The sequence below is a fragment of the Engystomops pustulosus genome, chromosome 4 (genome assembly GCF_040894005.1).
Source record: "Engystomops pustulosus chromosome 4, aEngPut4.maternal, whole genome shotgun sequence".
NCBI lineage: Eukaryota > Metazoa > Chordata > Amphibia > Anura > Leptodactylidae > Engystomops > Engystomops pustulosus.
The window spans coordinates 6,019,625-6,038,676 of record NC_092414.1 but is presented as its reverse complement, the minus strand read 5'-3'; the positions used below and the strand labels follow the sequence as shown (position 1 = coordinate 6,038,676).

The following is a 19,052-nucleotide window of genomic DNA, read 5'->3' as shown; positions in this document are numbered from 1 at the left end:
CTCCTCCTCACACAGCCAGCACCCCCATGTCCTCCTCCTCACACAGCCCGCACCTCCATGTCCTCCTCCTCACACAGCCAGCACCCCCATGTCCTCCTCCTCACACAGCCCGCACCCCCATGTCCTCCTCCTCACACAGCCTGCACCCCCATGTCCTCCTCCTCACACAGCCTGCACCCCCATGTCCTCCTCCTCCTCACACAGCCTGCACCCCCATGTCCTCCTCCTCACACAGCCCGCACCTCCATGTCCTCCTCCTCACACAGCCCGCACCCCCATGTCCTCCTCCTCACACAGCCCGCACCTCCATGTCCTCCTCCTCACACAGCCCGCACCCCCATGTCCTCCTCCTCACACAGCCCGCACCCCCATGTCCTCCTCCTCCTCACACAGCCCGCACCCCCATGTCCTCCTCCTCACACAGCCTGCACCCCCATGTCCTCCTCCTCACACAGCCCGCACCCCCATGTCCTCCTCCTCACACAGCCCGCACCTCCATGTCCTCCTCCTCACACAGCCAGCACCCCCATGTCCTCCTCCTCACACAGCCCGCACCCCCATGTCCTCCTCCTCACACAGCCTGCACCCCCATGTCCTCCTCCTCACACAGCCTGCACCCCCATGTCCTCCTCCTCCTCACACAGCCTGCACCCCCATGTCCTCCTCCTCCTCACACAGCCCGCACCTCCATGTCCTCCTCCTCACACAGCCTGCACCTCCATGTCCTCCTCCTCACACAGCCCGCACCCCCATGTCCTCCTCCTCACACAGCCCGCACCCCCATGTCCTCCTCCTCACACAGCCCGCACCCCCATGTCCTCCTCCTCCTCACACAGCCCGCACCTCCATGTCCTCCTCCTCACACAGCCCGCACCCCCATGTCCTCCTCCTCACACAGCCCGCACCCCCATGTCCTCCTCCTCACACAGCCCGCACCCCCATGTTCTCCTCCTCACACAGCCCGCACCCCCATGTCCTCCTCCTCCTCACACAGCCCGCACCCCCATGTCCTCCTCCTCCTCACACAGCCCGCACCCCCATGTCCTCCTCCTCCTCACACAGCCCGCACCCCCATGTCCTCCTCCTCCTCACACAGCCTGCACCCCCATGTCCTCCTCCTCCTCACACAGCCTGCACCCCCATGTCCTCCTCCTCACACAGCCCGCACCTCCATGTCCTCCTCCTCCTCACACAGCCCGCACCCCCATGTCCTCCTCCTCACACAGCCCGCACCTCCATGTCCTCCTCCTCACACAGCCCGCACCTCCATGTCCTCCTCCTCACACAGCCCGCACCTCCATGTCCTCCTCCTCCTCACACAGCCCGCACCCCCATGTCCTCCTCCTCACACAGCCCGCACCCCCATGTCCTCCTCCTCACACAGCCCGCACCCCCATGTCCTCCTCACACAGCCTGCACCCCCATGTCCTCCTCCTCACACAGCCCGCACCTCCATGTCCTCCTCCTCCTCACACAGCCCGCACCCCCATGTCCTCCTCCTCACACAGCCCGCACCCCCATGTCCTCCTCCTCCTCACACAGCCCGCACCCCCATGTCCTCCTCCTCACACAGCCTGCACCCCCATGTCCTCCTCCTCACACAGCCCGCACCTCCATGTCCTCCTCCTCACACAGCCCGCACCCCCATGTCCTCCTCCTCACACAGCCCGCACCTCCATGTCCTCCTCCTCACACAGCCCGCACCTCCATGTCCTCCTCCTCCTCACACAGCCCGCACCTCCATGTCCTCCTCCTCACACAGCCCGCACCCCCATGTCCTCCTCCTCCTCCTCACACAGCCCGCACCCCCATGTCCTCCTCCTCACACAGCCCGCACCCACATGTCCTCCTCCTCCTTGCACCCCCATGTCCTCCTCCTCACACAGCCTGCACCCCCATGTCCTCCTCCTCACACAGCCCGCACCCCCATGTTGTCCCTCTCTGTTTCTTGGATTACAACTCTCATCCTCCTTCCCTCCCTTGCCTGGTCGCAGGTCACATGCTCCATGACGTCAATAGAAGCGTGAAGCTCCTCCCTTGTACGGAGCGTCACATGACCCTCCAGCGGCACGTGACCACTGACGTCACGGCTACTTCTTGTAAACAAAGCTGAGCTCTTCCTCAAACGCCTGAAAGAGAGAAAAAGATCCAAACGTCGTCAAGAAGCGGAACCAGGGACCACCGGACCGGTACCAGAGGAGACACCCACTCAATTACAGGGACCACCGGACAGGTACCAGAGGAGACACCCACTCAATTACAGGGACCACCGGACCGGTACCAGAGGAGACACCCACTCAATTACAGGGACCATTGGACCGGTACAACAAGGGCCACTCCTTGTATTGCAGGGGTCACCGGACCAGTACCAGAGCAGCCAGTCTCTGTATTACACGGGTCACCGGACCGGTACCGGAGGGCATACACTGTCCCCAGAGCACAGGCATCATGGAGGAGAATAAGGTGAGTGAATCCTATAGACCCCTCCCCCTGTGTCCTGTGACATCACTGCCCCCCCCAGGGTCCTGTGACATCACATGCCCTCCCCCAGGGTCCTGTGACATCACATGCCCTCCCCCAGTGTCCTGTGACATCACATGCCCTCCCCCAGTGTCCTGTGACATCACATGCCCTCCCCCAGTGTCCTGTGACATCACATGCCCTCCCCCAGTGTCCTGTGACATCCCGTGCCCTCCCCCCGGGGTCCTGTGACATCCCGTGCCCTCCCCCCGGGGTCCTGTGACATCCCGTGCCCTCCCCCGGGGTCCTGTGACATCCCGTGCCCTCCCCCAGTGTCCTGTGACATCCCGTGCCCTCCCCCAGTGTCCTGTGACATCCCGTGCCCTCCCCCCCCGGTGTCCTTTGACATCACGTGCCCTCCCCCCGGGGTCCTGTGACATCCCGTGCCCTCCCCCCGGGGTCCTGTGACATCACATGCCCTCCCCCAGTGTCCTGTGACATCACATGCCCTCCCCCCGGGGTCCTGTGACATCCCGTGCCCTCCCCCCGGGGTCCTGTGACATCCCGTGCCCTCCCCCGGGGTCCTGTGACATCCCGTGCCCTCCCCCAGTGTCCTGTGACATCCCGTGCCCTCCCCCCGGGGTCCTGTGACATCCCGTGCCCTCCCCCAGGGTCCTGTGACATCACATGCCCTCCCCCAGGGTCCTGTGACATCCCGTGCCCTCCCCCAGTGTCCTGTGACATCCCGTGCCCTCCCCCAGGGTCCTGTGACATCCCGTGCCCTCCCCCCGGGGTCCTGTGACATCCCGTGCCCTCCCCCCGGTGTCCTGTGACATCCCGTGCCCTCCCCCCGGTGTCCTGTGACATCCCGTGCCCTCCCCCGGGGTCCTGTGACATCCCGTGCCCTCCCCCCCGGGGTCCTGTGACATCCCGTGCCCTCCCCCCGGTGTCCTGTGACATCCCGTGCCCTCCCCCCGGTGTCCTGTGACATCCCGTGCCCTCCCCCAGTGTCCTGTGACATCCCGTGCCCTCCCCCCGGGGTCCTGTGACATCCCGTGCCCTCCCCCAGGGTCCTGTGACATCACATGCCCTCCCCCAGTGTCCTGTGACATCCCGTGCCCTCCCCCAGGGTCCTGTGACATCCCGTGCCCTCCCCCCGGGGTCCTGTGACATCCCGTGCCCTCCCCCCGGTGTCCTGTGACATCCCGTGCCCTCCCCCCGGTGTCCTGTGACATCCCGTGCCCTCCCCCGGGGTCCTGTGACATCCCGTGCCCTCCCCCCCGGGGTCCTGTGACATCCCGTGCCCTCCCCCCCGGGGTCCTGTGACATCCCGTGCCCTCCCCCCCGGGGTCCTGTGACATCCCGTGCCCTCCCCCCCGGGGTCCTGTGACATCCCGTGCCCTCCCCCAGTGTCCTGTGACATCCCGTGCCCTCCCCCCGGGGTCCTGTGACATCCCGTGCCCTCCCCCCGGGGTCCTGTGACATCCCGTGCCCTCCCCCAGTGTCCTGTGACATCACATGCCCTCCCCCAGTGTCCTGTGACATCCCGTGCCCTCCCCCGGGGTCCTGTGACATCCCGTGCCCTCCCCCGGGGTCCTGTGACATCCCGTGCCCTCCCCCCGGGGTCCTGTGACATCCCGTGCCCTCCCCCCGGGGTCCTGTGACATCCCGTGCCCTCCCCCGGGGTCCTGTGACATCCCGTGCCCTCCCCCGGGGTCCTGTGACATCCCGTGCCCTCCCCCGGGGTCCTGTGACATCCCGTGCCCTCCCCCCCCAGTGTCCTGTGACATCCCGTGCCCTCCCCGGGGTCCTGTGACATCCCGTGCCCTCCCCCGGGGTCCTGTGACATCCCGTGCCCTCCCCCCGGGGTCCTGTGACATCCCGTGCCCTCCCCCAGTGTCCTGTGACATCACATGCCCTCCCCCAGTGTCCTGTGACATCCCGTGCCCTCCCCCCGGTGTCCTGTGACATCCCGTGCCCTCCCCCGGGGTCCTGTGACATCCCGTGCCCTCCCCCGGGGTCCTGTGACATCCCGTGCCCTCCCCCCGGGGTCCTGTGACATCCCGTGCCCTCCCCCGGGGTCCTGTGACATCCCGTGCCCTCCCCCCCCAGTGTCCTGTGACATCCCGTGCCCTCCCCGGGGTCCTGTGACATCCCGTGCCCTCCCCCGGGGTCCTGTGACATCCCGTGCCCTCCCCCGGGGTCCTGTGACATCCCGTGCCCTCCCCCGGGGTCCTGTGACATCCCGTGCCCTCCCCCCGGGGTCCTGTGACATCCCGTGCCCTCCCCCCGGGGTCCTGTGACATCCCGTGCCCTCCCCCCGGTGTCCTGTGACATCCCGTGCCCTCCCCCCGGGGTCCTGTGACATCCCGTGCCCTCCCCCCGGGGTCCTGTGACATCCCGTGCCCTCCCCCCGGGGTCCTGTGACATCCCGTGCCCTCCCCCCGGGGTCCTGTGACATCCCGTGCCCTCCCCCCGGGGTCCTGTGACATCCCGTGCCCTCCCCCCGGGGTCCTGTGACATCCCGTGCCCTCCCCCCGGGGTCCTGTGACATCCCGTGCCCTCCCCCCGGGGTCCTGTGACATCCCGTGCCCTCCCCCGGGGTCCTGTGACATCCCGTGCCCTCCCCCCCAGTGTCCTGTGACATCCCGTGCCCTCCCCCCGGGGTCCTGTGACATCCCGTGCCCTCCCCCCGGGGTCCTGTGACATCCCGTGCCCTCCCCCCGGGGTCCTGTGACATCCCGTGCCCTCCCCCCGGGGTCCTGTGACATCCCGTGCCCTCCCCCCGGGGTCCTGTGACATCCCGTGCCCTCCCCCCCGGTGTCCTTTGACATCCCGTGCCCTCCCCCCCAGTGTCCTGTGACATCCCGTGCCCTCCCCCCGGGGTCCTGTGACATCCCGTGCCCTCCCCCCGGGGTCCTGTGACATCCCGTGCCCTCCCCCCGGGGTCCTGTGACATCCCGTGCCCTCCCCCGGGGTCCTGTGACATCCCGTGCCCTCCCCCCCAGTGTCCTGTGACATCCCGTGCCCTCCCCCCGGGGTCCTGTGACATCCCGTGCCCTCCCCCCGGGGTCCTGTGACATCCCGTGCCCTCCCCCCGGGGTCCTGTGACATCCCGTGCCCTCCCCCGGGGTCCTGTGACATCCCGTGCCCTCCCCCCCAGTGTCCTGTGACATCCCGTGCCCTCCCCCCGGGGTCCTGTGACATCCCGTGCCCTCCCCCCGGGGTCCTGTGACATCCCGTGCCCTCCCCCGGGGTCCTGTGACATCCCGTGCCCTCCCCCCGGGGTCCTGTGACATCCCGTGCCCTCCCCCCCGGTGTCCTTTGACATCACGTGCCCTCCCCCCCGGTGTCCTTTGACATCACGTGCCCTCCCCCCCGGTGTCCTTTGACATCACGTGCCCTCCCCCAGTGTCCTGTGACATCCCGTGCCCTCCCCCCCCGGTGTCCTTTGACATCACGTGCCCTCCCCCCCGGTGTCCTTTGACATCACGTGCCCTCCCCCAGTGTCCTGTGACATCCCGTGCCCTCCCCCCCCGGTGTCCTTTGACATCACGTGCCCTCCCCCCGGGGTCCTGTGACATCCCGTGCCCTCCCCCCGGGGTCCTGTGACATCACGTGCCCTCCCCCCCGGTGTCCTTTGACATCACGTGCCCTCCCCCCGGGGTCCTGTGACATCACGTGCCCTCCCCCCCGGTGTCCTTTGACATCACGTGCCCTCCCCCCCGGTGTCCTTTGACATCACGTGCCCTCCCCCCCGGTGTCCTTTGACATCACGTGCCCTCCCCCCCGGTGTCCTTTGACATCACGTGCCCTCCCCCCCGGTGTCCTTTGACATCACGTGCCCTCCCCCCCGGTGTCCTTTGACATCACGTGCCCTCCCCCAGTGTCCTGTGACATCCCGTGCCCTCCCCCCCCGGTGTCCTTTGACATCACGTGCCCTCCCCCAGTGTCCTGTGACATCACGTGCCCTCCCCCCGGGGTCCTGTGACATCACGTGCCCTCCCCCCGGGGTCCTGTGACATCCCGTGCCCTCCCCCAGTGTCCTGTGACATCCCGTGCCCTCCCCCAGTGTCCTGTGACATCACGTGCCCTCCCCCCGGGGTCCTGTGACATCCCGTGCCCTCCCCCCGGGGTCCTGTGACATCCCGTGCCCTCCCCCAGGGTCCTGTGACATCACGTGCCCTCCCCCAGTGTCCTGTGACATCACATGCCCTCCCCCAGTGTCCTGTGACATCACATGCCCTCCCCCAGTGTCCTGTGACATCACATGCCCTCCCCCAGTGTCCTGTGACATCCCGTGCCCTCCCCCCCCGGTGTCCTTTGACATCACGTGCCCTCCCCCCGGGGTCCTGTGACATCCCGTGCCCTCCCCCCGGGGTCCTGTGACATCACGTGCCCTCCCCCCCGGTGTCCTTTGACATCACGTGCCCTCCCCCCCGGTGTCCTTTGACATCACGTGCCCTCCCCCCCGGTGTCCTTTGACATCCCGTGCCCTCCCCCCGGGGTCCTGTGACATCACGTGCCCTCCCCCAGTGTCCTGTGACATCCCGTGCCCTCCCCCCCAGTGTCCTGTGACATCCCGTGCCCTCCCCCCCGGGGTCCTGTGACATCCCGTGCCCTCCCCCCGGGGTCCTGTGACATCCCGTGCCCTCCCCCCGGGGTCCTGTGACATCCCGTGCCCTCCCCCCGGGGTCCTGTGACATCCCGTGCCCTCCCCCCGGGGTCCTGTGACATCCCGTGCCCTCCCCCCGGGGTCCTGTGACATCCCGTGCCCTCCCCCCGGGGTCCTGTGACATCCCGTGCCCTCCCCCCGGTGTCCTTTGACATCACGTGCCCTCCCCCCCGGTGTCCTTTGACATCACGTGCCCTCCCCCCCGGTGTCCTGTGACATCACGTGCCCTCCCCCCCAGTGTCCTGTGACATCACATGCCCTCCCCCCCAGTGTCCTGTGACATCACATGCCCTCCCCCCCCAGTGTCCTGTGACATCACATGCCCTCCCCCCCCCCAGTGTCCTGTGACATCCCATGCCCTCCCCCGGTGTCCTGTGACATCGCTGCCTCCCCCGGGGTCCTGTGACATCACTGACCATGTCATCAGCAGTGCGCACAGCATTGTGGGATTGTGTGATGTCATCACAGTAGTCGCTGCAGCTCCGGATGTGATCGGTGATTTTTCATCTATTTTGTGTTTTTCCTCAGGTTTTGGGAGGAAAAGTGAAGAAGCCGGGGAAGAGGGGGAGGAAGCCGGCCAAGATCGACCTAAAGGCCAAGCTGGAGCGGAGCCGGCAGAGCGCGCGGGAGTGCCGGGCCCGGAAGAAGCTGCGCTACCAGTACCTGGAGGAGCTGGTGTCCAGCCGCGAGCGAGCCATCTGTGCACTGCGGGAGGAGCTGGAGATGGTAACAGCAGCTGCGTCACAGTGTACCAGCGCCTTGGAGTGTCAGACAGCAGCTGCGTCACAGTGTAACAGCGCCTGGAGTGTCAGACAGCAGCTGCGTCACAGTGTAACAGCGCCTGGAGTGTCAGACAGCATCCTGCGTTACAGTGTACCAGGGCCTAGAGTGTCATACAGTAGCTACGTTACAGTGTACCAGCGCCTGGAGTGTCAGACAGTAGCTGCGTTACAGTGTACCAGGGTCTAGAGTGTCATATAGTAGCTGCGTCACAGTGTAACAGCACCTGGAGTGTCAGACAGCAGCTGCGTCACAGTGTACCAGCGCCTGGAGTGTCAGACAGCAGCTGCGTTACAGTGTACCAGGGCCTAGAGTGTCATATAGTAGCTGCGTCACAGTGTAACAGCACCTGGAGTGTCAGACAGCAGCTGCGTCACAGTGTACCAGCGCCTGGAGTGTCAGACAGCAGCTGCGTTACAGTGTACCAGGGCCTAGAGTGTCATACAGCAGCTGCGTTACAGTGTAACAGCACCTGGAGTGTCATACAGCAGCTGCGTTACAGTTTAACAGCGCCTGGAGTGTCAGACAGTAGCTGCGTTACAGTGTAACAGTGCCTAGAGTGTCAGACCGCACCTGCGTTACAGTGTACCAGGGCCTCGAGTGTCATACAGTAGCTGCGTTACAGTGTACCAGGGCCTGGAGTGTCAGACAGCAGCTGCGTTACAGTGTACCAGGGCCTAGAGTGTCATACAGCAGCTGCGTTACAGTGTAACAGTGCCTAGAGTGTCAGACAGCACCTGCGTTACAGTGTACCAGGGCCTCGAGTGTCATACAGCAGCTGCGTTACAGTGTAACAGCACCTGGAGTGTCATACAGCAGCTGCGTTACAGTGTAACAGCGCCTGGAGTGTCAGACAGCAGCTGCGTTACAGTGTACCAGAGCCTAGAATGTCATATAGTAGCTGCGTTACGGTGTACCAGGGCCTAGAGTGTCATACAGTAGCTGCGTTTCAGTGTACTAGGGCCTAGAGTGTCATACAGTAGCTGCGTTACAGTGTACCAGGGCCTAGAGAGTCATACAGTAGCTGCGTTACAGTGTACCAGGGCCTAGAATGTCATATAGTAGCTGCGTTACAGTGTACCAGGGCCTAGAGTGTCAGACAGCAGCTGCGTTTCAGTGTACCAGGGCCCTAGAAAGTCATACAGCAGCTGCGTTACAGTGTACCAGGGCCTAGAGTGTCATACAGTAGCTGCGTTACAATGTACCAGGGCCTAGAGAGTCATACAGTAGCTGCGTTACAGTGTACCAGGGCCTAGAGAGTCATACAGTAGCTGCGTTACAGTGTACCAGGGCCTAGAGTGTCATACAGTAGCTGCGTTACAGTGTACCAGGGCATAGAGTGTCATACAGTAGCTGCGTTACAGTGTACCAGGGCCTAGAGAGTCATACAGTAGCTGCGTTACAATGTACCAGGGCCTAGAGAGTCATACAGTAGCTGCGTTACAGTGTACCAGGGCCTAGAGAGTCATACAGTAGCTGCGTTACAGTGTACCAGGGCCTAGAGTGTCATACAGTAGCTGCGTTACAGTGTAACAGCACCTGGAGTGTCATACAGCAGCTGCGTTACAGTGTAACAGCGCCTGGAGTGTCATACAGTAGCTGCGTTACAGTGTAACAGTGCCTAGAGTGTCAGACCGCACCTGCGTTACAGTGTACCAGGGCCTCGAGTGTCATACAGTAGCTGCGTTACAGTGTACCAGGGCCTGGAGTGTCAGACAGCAGCTGCGTTACAGTGTAACAGTGCCTAGAGCAGTGATGGCTAACCTATGGCACTGGTGTCAGAGGTGGCACTCAGAGCCCTTTCTGTGGGCACTCAGGCCATCACCAGAGATGACTCCAGGCATCTTCCTGCAGTCCCTGACAGCCCAGGACTTGCTGTGCACAGAGCTATTATAAAGTGACAGTGCTACCTGGGACTATTTTCTGCTTTATTGGTGTCCTCAGGTGCTGGTATCAATGAAAGCTGTGACAGAGCAGGGAGTATAAATCACAAATTACATTTCTGTGTTGGCACTTTGCGATAAATAAGCGGGTCTTTGTTGTAGTTTGGTCACTCGGTCTCTAAAAGGTTTGCCATCACTGGCCTAGAGTGTCAGACAGCACCTGCGTTACAGTGTACCAGGGCCTGGAGTGTCATACAGTAGCTGCGTTACAGTGTACCAGGGCCTGGAGTGTCAGACAGCAGCTGCGTTACAGTGTAACAGCACCTGGAGTGTCATACAGCAGCTGCGTTACAGTGTAACAGCGCCTGGAGTGTCATACAGTAGCTGCGTTACAGTGTAACAGTGCCTAGAGTGTCAGACCGCACCTGCGTTACAGTGTACAAGAGCCTAGAATGTCATATAGTAGCTGCGTTACAGTGTACCAGGGCCTAGAGTGTCATACAGTAGCTGCGTTTCAGTGTACTAGGGCCTAGAGTGTCATACAGTAGCTGCGTTACAGTGTACCAGGGCCTAGAGAGTCATACAGTAGCTGCGTTACAGTGTACCAGGGCCTAGAATGTCATATAGTAGCTGCGTTACAGTGTACCAGGGCCTAGAGTGTCATACAGTAGCTGCGTTACAGTGTACCAGGGCCTAGAGTGTCATACAGCATCCTGCGTTACAGTGTACTAGGGCCTAGAGTGTCATACAGTAGCTGCGTTACAGTGTACCAGGGCCTAGAGTGTCATACAGTAGCTGCGTTACAGTGTACCAGGGCCTAGAGTGTCATACAGTAGCTGCGTTTCAGTGTACTAGGGCCTAGAGTGTCATACAGTAGCTGCGTTACAGTGTACCAGGGCCTAGAGAGTCATACAGTAGCTGCGTTACAGTGTACTAGGGCCTAGAGTGTCATACAGTAGCTGCGTTACAGTGTACCAGGGCCCTAGAGAGTCATACAGCAGCTGCGTTACAGTGTACCAGGGCCTAGAATGTCATATAGTAGCTGCGTTACAGTGTACCAGGGCCTAGAGTGTCATACAGTAGCTGCGTTTCAGTGTACTAGGGCCTAGAGTGTCATACAGTAGCTGCGTTACAGTGTACCAGGGCCTAGAGAGTCATACAGTAGCTGCGTTACAGTGTACTAGGGCCTAGAGTGTCATACAGTAGCTGCGTTACAGTGTACCAGGGCCCTAGAGAGTCATACAGCAGCTGCGTTACAGTGTACCAGGGCCTAGAATGTCATATAGTAGCTGCGTTACAGTGTACCAGGGCCTAGAGTGTCATACAGTAGCTGCGTTACAGTGTACCAGGGCCTAGAGTGTCATACAGCAGCTGTGTTACAATGTACCAGGGCCTAGAGTGTCATACAGTAGTTGCGTTACAATGTACCAGGGCCTAGAGAGTCATACAGTAGCTGCGTTACAGTGTACCAGGGCCTAGAGAGTCATACAGTAGCTGCGTTACAGTGTACCAGGGCCTAGAGTGTTATACAGTAGCTGCGTTACAATGTACCAGGGCCTAGAGAGTCATAAAGTAGCTGCGTTACAGTGTAACAGCGCCTGGAGTGTCATACAGTAGCTGCGTTACAATGTACCAGGGCCTAGAGAGTCATACAGTAGCTGCGTTACAGTGTACCAGGGCCTAGAGTGTCATACAGTAGCTGCGTTACAATGTACCAGGGCCTAGAGAGTCATACAGTAGCTGCGTTACAGTGTACCAGGGCCTAGAGAGTCATACAGTAGCTGCGTTACAGTGTACCAGGGCCTAGAGTGTCATACAGTAGCTGCGTTACAATGTACCAGGGCCTAGAGAGTCATACAGTAGCTGCGTTACAGTGTAACAGCGCCTGGAGTGTCATACAGTAGCTGCGTTACAATGTACCAGGGCCTAGAGAGTCATACAGTAGCTGCGTTACAGTGTACCAGGGCCTAGAGTGTCATACAGTAGCTGCGTTACAGTGTACCAGGGCCTAGAGAGTCATACAGTAGCTGCGTTACAGTGTACCAGGGCCTAGAGAGTCATACAGTAGCTGCGTTACAGTGTACCAGGGCCTAGAGTGTCATACAGTAGCTGCGTTACAGTGTACCAGGGCCTAGAATGTCATATAGTAGCTGCGTTACAGTGTACCAGGGCCTAGAATGTCATATAGTAGCTGCGTTACAGTGTACCAGGGCCTAGAGTGTCATACAGTAGCTGCGTTTCAGTGTACCAGGGCCTAGAGTGTCATACAGCAGCTGCGTTACAGTGTACCAGGGCCTGGAACGTCATACAGTAGCTGCGTTACAGTGTACCAGGGCCTAGAGTGTCATACAGTAGCTGCGTTACAGTGTACCAGAGCCTAGAGTGTCATACAGTAGCTGCGTTACAGTGTACCAGGGCCTAGAGTGTCATACAGCAGCTGTGTTACAATGTACCAGGGCCTAGAATGTCATACAGTAGCTGCGTTACAATGTACCAGGGCCTAGAGTGTCATACAGCAGCTGTGTTACAGTGTACCAGGGCCTAGAATGTCATACAGCAGCTGCGTTACAGTGTTACAGCGCCTACAGTATCATACAGTATGCGTTACAATGTACCAGGGCCTAGACTATCATACAGTTTGCGTTACAGTGTACCAGGGCCTAGACTATCATACAGTATGCGTTACAGTGTACCAGGGCCTAGACTATCATACAGTATGCGTTACAGTGTACCAGGGCCTAGACTATCATACAGTATGTGTTACAGTGTACCAGGGCCTAGAGTGTCATATAGTAGCTGCGTTACAGTGTACCAGGGCCTAGACTATCATACAGTATGCGTTACAGTGTGCCTTTACGTTGGGCTTGTATAAGATTTCAGTCTCTGATCTCGGGGTCCCCCTTTATGTCTCCCCCAGTATAAGCAGTGGTGTAAAGCGATGGATCAAGGGAAAATTCCATCCGAGATCCGAGCTCTTCTCACCGGGGAGGATCTGCACAAATCCGCTTCCAACTCCAGCAAAGCGCAGAGACCCGGGAAGAACGACCCTGCGGAGAAATGATGGGGTGAGTAGTCTCTTCTCTGCTGCGTCCTCACCATGGCCCCAGTCACACGGCTGGTTATACGTCCCCCAGTGACCTGAAGTACCGTGCGATGGGCGCTATATCCTATGGAGAGGGGAGGGGTGAGCGGCGCTATATCCTATGGAGAGGGGAGGGGTGAGCGGCGCTATATCCTATGGAGAGGGGAGGGGTGAGCGGTGCTATATCCTATGGAGAGGGGAGGGGTGAGCGGCGCTATATCCTATGGAGAGGGGAGGGGTGAGCGGCGCTATATCCTATGGAGAGGGGAGGGGTGAGCGGTGCTATATCCTATGGAGAGGGGAGGGGTGAGCGGCGCTATATCCTATGGAGAGGGGAGAGGTGAGCGGTGCTATATCCTATGGAGAGGGGAGGGGTGAGCGGCGCTATATCCTATGGAGAGGGGAGGGGTGAGCGGTGCTATATCCTATGGAGGGGTGAGCGGCGCTATATCCTATGGAGGGGTGAGCGGCGCTATATCCTATGGAGAGGGGAGAGGTGAGCGGTGCTATATCCTATGGAGAGTGGAGGGGTGAGCGGCGCTATATCCTATGGAGAGGGGAGGGGTGAGCGGTGCTATATCCTATGGAGGGGTGAGCGGCGCTATATCCTATGGAGGGGTGAGCGGCGCTATATCCTATGGAGAGGGGAGGGGTGAGCGGTGCTATATCCTATGGAGGGGTGAGCGGTGCTATATCCTATGGAGGGGTGAGCGGCGCTATATCCTATGGAGGGGTGAGCGGCGCTATATCCTATGGAGAGGGGAGGGGTGAGCGGCGCTATATCCTATGGAGAGGGGAGGGGTGAGTGGCGCTATATCCTATGGAGAGGGGAGGGGTGAGCGGCGCTATATCCTATGGAGAGGGGAGGGGTGAGCGGTGCTATATCCTATGGAGAGGGGAGGGGTGAGCGGCGCTATATCCTATGGAGAGGGGAGGGGTGAGCGGTGCTATATCCTATGGAGAGGGGAGGGGTGAGCGGTGCTATATCCTATGGAGAGGGGAGCGGCGCTATATCCTATGGAGAGGGGAGGGGTGAGCGGCGCTATATCCTATGGAGAGGGGAGGGGTGAGCGGCGCTATATCTTATGGAGAGGGGAGGGGTGAGCGGCGCTATATCCTATGGAGAGGGGAGGGGTGAGCGGCGCTATATCCTATGGAGAGGGGAGGGGTGAGCGGCGCTATATCCTATGGAGAGGGGAGGGGTGAGCGGCGCTATATCTTATGGAGAGGGGAGAGGTGAGCGGCGCTATATCCCATGGAGAGGGGAGGGGTGAGCGGCGCTATATCCTATGGAGAGGGGAGGGGTGAGCGGCGCTATATCCTATGGAGAGGGGAGGGGTGAGCGGTGCTATATCCCATGGAGAGGGGAGGGGTGAGCGGTGCTATATCCTATGGAGAGGGGAGGGGTGAGCGGCGCTATATCCTATGGAGAGGGGAGGGGTGAGCGGTGCTATATCCTATGGAGAGGGGAGGGGTGAGCTGCGCTATATCCTATGGAGAGGGGAGGGGGGAGCGGCGCTATATCCTATGGAGAGGGGAGGGGGGAGTGGCGCTATATCCTATGGAGAGGGGAGGGGTGAGCGGCGCTATATCCTATGGAGAGGGGAGAGGTGAGCGGTGCTATATCCTATGGAGAGGGGAGGGGTGAGCGGCGCTATATCCTATGGAGAGGGGAGGGGTGAGCGGCGCTATATCTTATGGAGAGGGGAGAGGTGAGCGGTGCTATATCCTATGGAGAGGGGAGAGGTGAGCGGTGCTATATCCTATGGAGAGGGGAGGGGTGAGCGGCGCTATATCCTATGGAGAGGGGAGGGGGGAGCGGCGCTATATCCTATGGAGAGGGGAGAGATGAGTGGCCCTATATCCTATGGAGAGGGGAGGGGTGAGCTGCGCTATATCCTATGGAGAGGGGAGGGGTGAGCGGCGCTATATCCTATGGAGAGGGGAGAGGTGAGCGGCGCTATATCCTATGGAGAGGGGAGGGGTGAGCGGCGCTATATCCTATGGAGAGGGGAGAGATGAGTGGCCCTATATCCTATGGAGAGGGGAGGGGTGAGCTGCGCTATATCCTATGGAGAGGGGAGGGGTGAGCGGCGCTATATCCTATTGAGAGGGGAGGGGTGAGCGGCGCTATATCCTATGGAGAGGGGAGGGGTGAGCGGCGCTATATCCTATGGAGGGGGAGGGGTGAGCGGCGCTATATCCTATGGAGAGGGGAGGGGTGAGCGGCGCTATATCCTATGGAGAGGGGAGGGGGGAGCGGCGCTATATCCTATGGAGAGGGGAGGGGTGAGCGGCGCTATATCCTATGGAGAGGGGAGGGGTGAGCGGCGCTATATCCTATGGAGAGGGGAGAGGTGAGCGGCGCTATATCCTATGGAGAGGGGAGGGGTGAGCGGCGCTATATCCTATGGAGAGGGGAGGGGTGAGCGGCGCTATATCCTATGGAGAGGGGAGGGGTGAGCGGCGCTATATCCTATGGAGAGGGGAGGGGTGAGCGGCGCTATATCCTGTGGAGGGGGGGAGAGGTGAGCGGCGCTATATCCTATGGAGAGGGGAGGGGTGAGCGGCGCTATATCCTATGGAGAGGGGAGGGGTGAGCGGTGCTATATCCTATGGAGGGGTGAGCTGCGCTATATCCTATGGAGAGGGGAGGGGTGAGCGGCGCTATATCCTATGGAGAGGGGAGGGGTGAGCGGCGCTATATCCTATGGAGGGGGAGGGGTGAGCGGCGCTATATCCTTTGGAGAGGGGAGGGGTGAGCGGCGCTATATCCTATGGAGAGGGGAGGGGTGAGCGGCGCTATATCCTATGGAGAGGGCAGGGGTGAGCGGCGCTATATCCTATGGAGAGGGGAGGGGTGAGCGGCGCTATATCCTATGGAGAGGGGAGGGGTGAGCGGCGCTATATCCTATGGAGAGGGGAGGGGTGAGCGGCGCTATATCCTATGGAGAGGGCAGGGGTGAGCGGCGCTATATCCTATGGAGAGGGGAGGGGTGAGCGGCGCTATATCCTATGGAGAGGGGAGGGGACACCTCCAGTGCGCCCATGTGTTTCGGCAGGGCGAGCAGGCGTTCTGATACCTTCATGTGAATGTAGTGTTACACTGTGTGCAGCAATTTCACCCCACAGATGCCTTGAGCAGCAGTGCCCGTGGCATATAAGAGGGTTACAATTAGTGGGGGGAGCGATATGGGACCCCATCATGCACATGGTAGGTGGACACTTGGGGTGTGTGCTCACACTACTGTGCTCTGAGTTCTGTGCACATAACTGATCCACAGCCACTTGACCTCTGCTCAGACACTGCGAAGAGGAGGGACTGTAGAGCAGATGGTTGCACAGAGAACAGCAGTGTGAGGACACACCATAGTAGAATCCTGACAGTACAGCACAGTCCTGCTGCTACTAATAACATATACTGTACATAGGTCTGATTACACATCTCTCCAGGGACAATACATAACACTGGCTGCAGAGAGCACAGAGCACAGAAGTGTGAGGTCTGACTGCACATCTCTCCAGGGACAATACATAACACTGGCTGCAGAGAGCACAGAGCACAGCAGTGTGAGGTCTGATTACACATCTCTCCAGGGACAGTACATAACACTGGCTGCAGAGAGTACAGAGCACAGCAGTGTGAGGTCTGATTACACATCTCTCCAGGGACAATACATAACACTGGCTGCAGAGAGCACAGAGCACAGCAGTGTGAGGTCTGATTACACATCTCTCCAGGGACAGTACATAACACTGGCTGCAGAGAGCACAGAGCACAGCAGTGTGAGGTCTGATTACACATCTCTCCAGGGACAATACATAACACTGGCTGCAGAGAGCACAGAGCACAGCAGTGTGAGGTCTGATTACACATCTATCCAGGGACAATACATAACACTGGCTGCACAGAGCACAGCAGTGTGAGGTCTGATTACACATCTCTCCAGGGACAATACATAACACTGGCTGCAGAGAGCACAGAGCACAGCAGTGTGAGGTCTGCTTACACATCTCTCCATGGACAGTACATAACACTGGCTGCAGAGAGCACAGAGTACAGCAGTGTGAGGTCTGATTACACATCTCTCCAGGGACAATACATAACACTGGCTGCAGGGAGCACAGAGCACAGCAGTGTGAGGTCTGATTACACATCTCTCCAGGGACAATACATAACACTGGCTGCAGAGAGCACAGAGCACAGCAGTGTGAGGTCTGATTACACATCTCTCCAGGGACAATACATAACACTGGCTGCAGAGAGTACAGAGCACAGCAGTGTGAGGTCTGATTACACATCTCTCCAGGGACAATACATAACACTGGCTGCAGAGAGCACAGAGCACAGCAGTGTGAGGTCTGATTACACATCTCTCCAGGGACAATACATAACACTGGCTGCAGAGAGCACAGAGCACAGCAGTGTGAGGTCTGATTACACATCTCTCCAGAGACAATACATAACACTGGCTGCAGAGAGCACAGAGCACAGCAGTGTGAGGTCTGATTACACATCTCTCCAGGGACTATACATAACACTGGCTGCAAAGAGCACAGAGCACAGCAGTGTGAGGTCTGATTACACATCTCTCCAGGGACAATACATAACACTGGCTGCAGATAGCACAGAGCACAGCAGTGTGAGGTCTGATTACACATCTATTCAGGGACAATACATAACACTGGCTGCAGAGAGCACAGAGCACAGCAGTGTGAGGTGTGATTACACATCTCTCCAGGGACAATACATAACACTGACTACAGAGAGCACAGCAGTGTGAGGTCTGATTACACATCTCTCCAGGGACAGTACATAACACTGGCTGCAGAGAGCACAGAGCACAGCAGTGTGAGGTCTGATTACACATCTCTCCAGGGACAGTACATAACACTGGCTGCAGAGAGCACAGAGCACAGCAGTGTGAGGTCTGATTACACATCTCTCCAGGGACTATACATAACACTGGCTGCAAAGAGCACAGAGCACAGCAGTGTGAGGTCTGATTACACATCTCTCCAGAGACAATACATAACACTGGCTGCAGAGAGCACAGAGCACAGCAGTGTGAGGTCTGATTACACATCTCTCCAGAGACAATACATAACACTGGCTGCAGAGAGCACAGAGCACAGCAGTGTGAGGTCTGATTACACATCTCTCCAGGGACAGTACATAACACTGACTACAGAGAGCACAGAGCACAGCAGTGTGAGGACACACCTCCTTTTGGAAACCGGTGGCTGAAGATGTTGTTCTCTTTCTTTAGGAGTGCTGTTTTCTTGGTGGATATTTCTATGAAGAGACGGCTACGTGGTGTATGGGGGCTCCCGCCCCGGACCTGAGCCCCCCGATGTTATCATGACATGGGAATGGAAGTCACATGGGCCCCATGATCCTCTTGTGTGTGTGACTAGTAGCCGAGGAGAGATAGAAGATGTTACGTGTTGTTCTGCTTCTCGTTCCGTTGTGTGGCTGCACTACACGCTCCAGTATGCAGCGCAGCCTCGTGTACATCCCGCCTGTAGCTTTCCAGCTCTGCTACATCACAGCCATAGCTATAAAGTGCCCTTAAAGGGATACAACTCATCTCAGCAGACTGTGCGACATCTCACGTCCTGCCTTAAAGGGTCACTCCCGCCCTGCTCCGCTCGTCCGTAGTCATGTGATCACCGCCCGCCCCCCCCCCAGTTGTCTGATGGCGGCTCAGGTAACGCTGAATATTACACAGAACTGAATGTGACCCTTTAATTAAAGGGATGTTACAGGTAAAAGGGATTTCTTTAGAGAGCAAAGATTTACTTGTGCAATAAAATAGTGAAAACTCCCGAGACGTCTCCTCTATTCATTTCATAATTTCTGGTGATCCGGGGGAACACGGGGAGGTCCCAGGGGACGGAATAATGAATCATCACCTGGTGTCATCCGTGGGACATAAATATACAGAACAAAGGAGCAAACCTGCAGCTCTGCTCATCCTGACTCACACTGCTGTGCTCTGTGTGATGTATGATTACACATCTCTACAGGGACAATACATAACACTGGCTGCAGAGAGCACAGAGCACAGCAGTGTGAGGTCTGATTACACATCTCTCCAGGGACAATACATAACACTGGCTGCAGAGAGCACAGAGCACAGCAGTGTGAGGTCTGATTACATATCTCTAC

General features: G+C 59.1%; 1 protein-coding gene across 1 annotated transcript; it reads left to right on the top strand.

Moving 5' to 3' along the window:
* Nucleotides 1-2,057: 2,057 nt before the first annotated feature.
* Nucleotides 2,058-18,709, top strand: CREBL2 (cAMP responsive element binding protein like 2). The gene is made up of 4 exons (XM_072144889.1): nucleotides 2,058-2,463; nucleotides 7,664-7,861; nucleotides 12,716-12,863; nucleotides 18,151-18,709. Exons 1-3 carry the CDS (start codon nucleotides 2,449-2,451, stop codon nucleotides 12,857-12,859), a joined length of 357 nt encoding a protein of 118 aa, XP_072000990.1. The 5' UTR covers nucleotides 2,058-2,448; the 3' UTR covers nucleotides 12,860-12,863; nucleotides 18,151-18,709.
* Nucleotides 18,710-19,052: the final 343 nt, after the last annotated feature.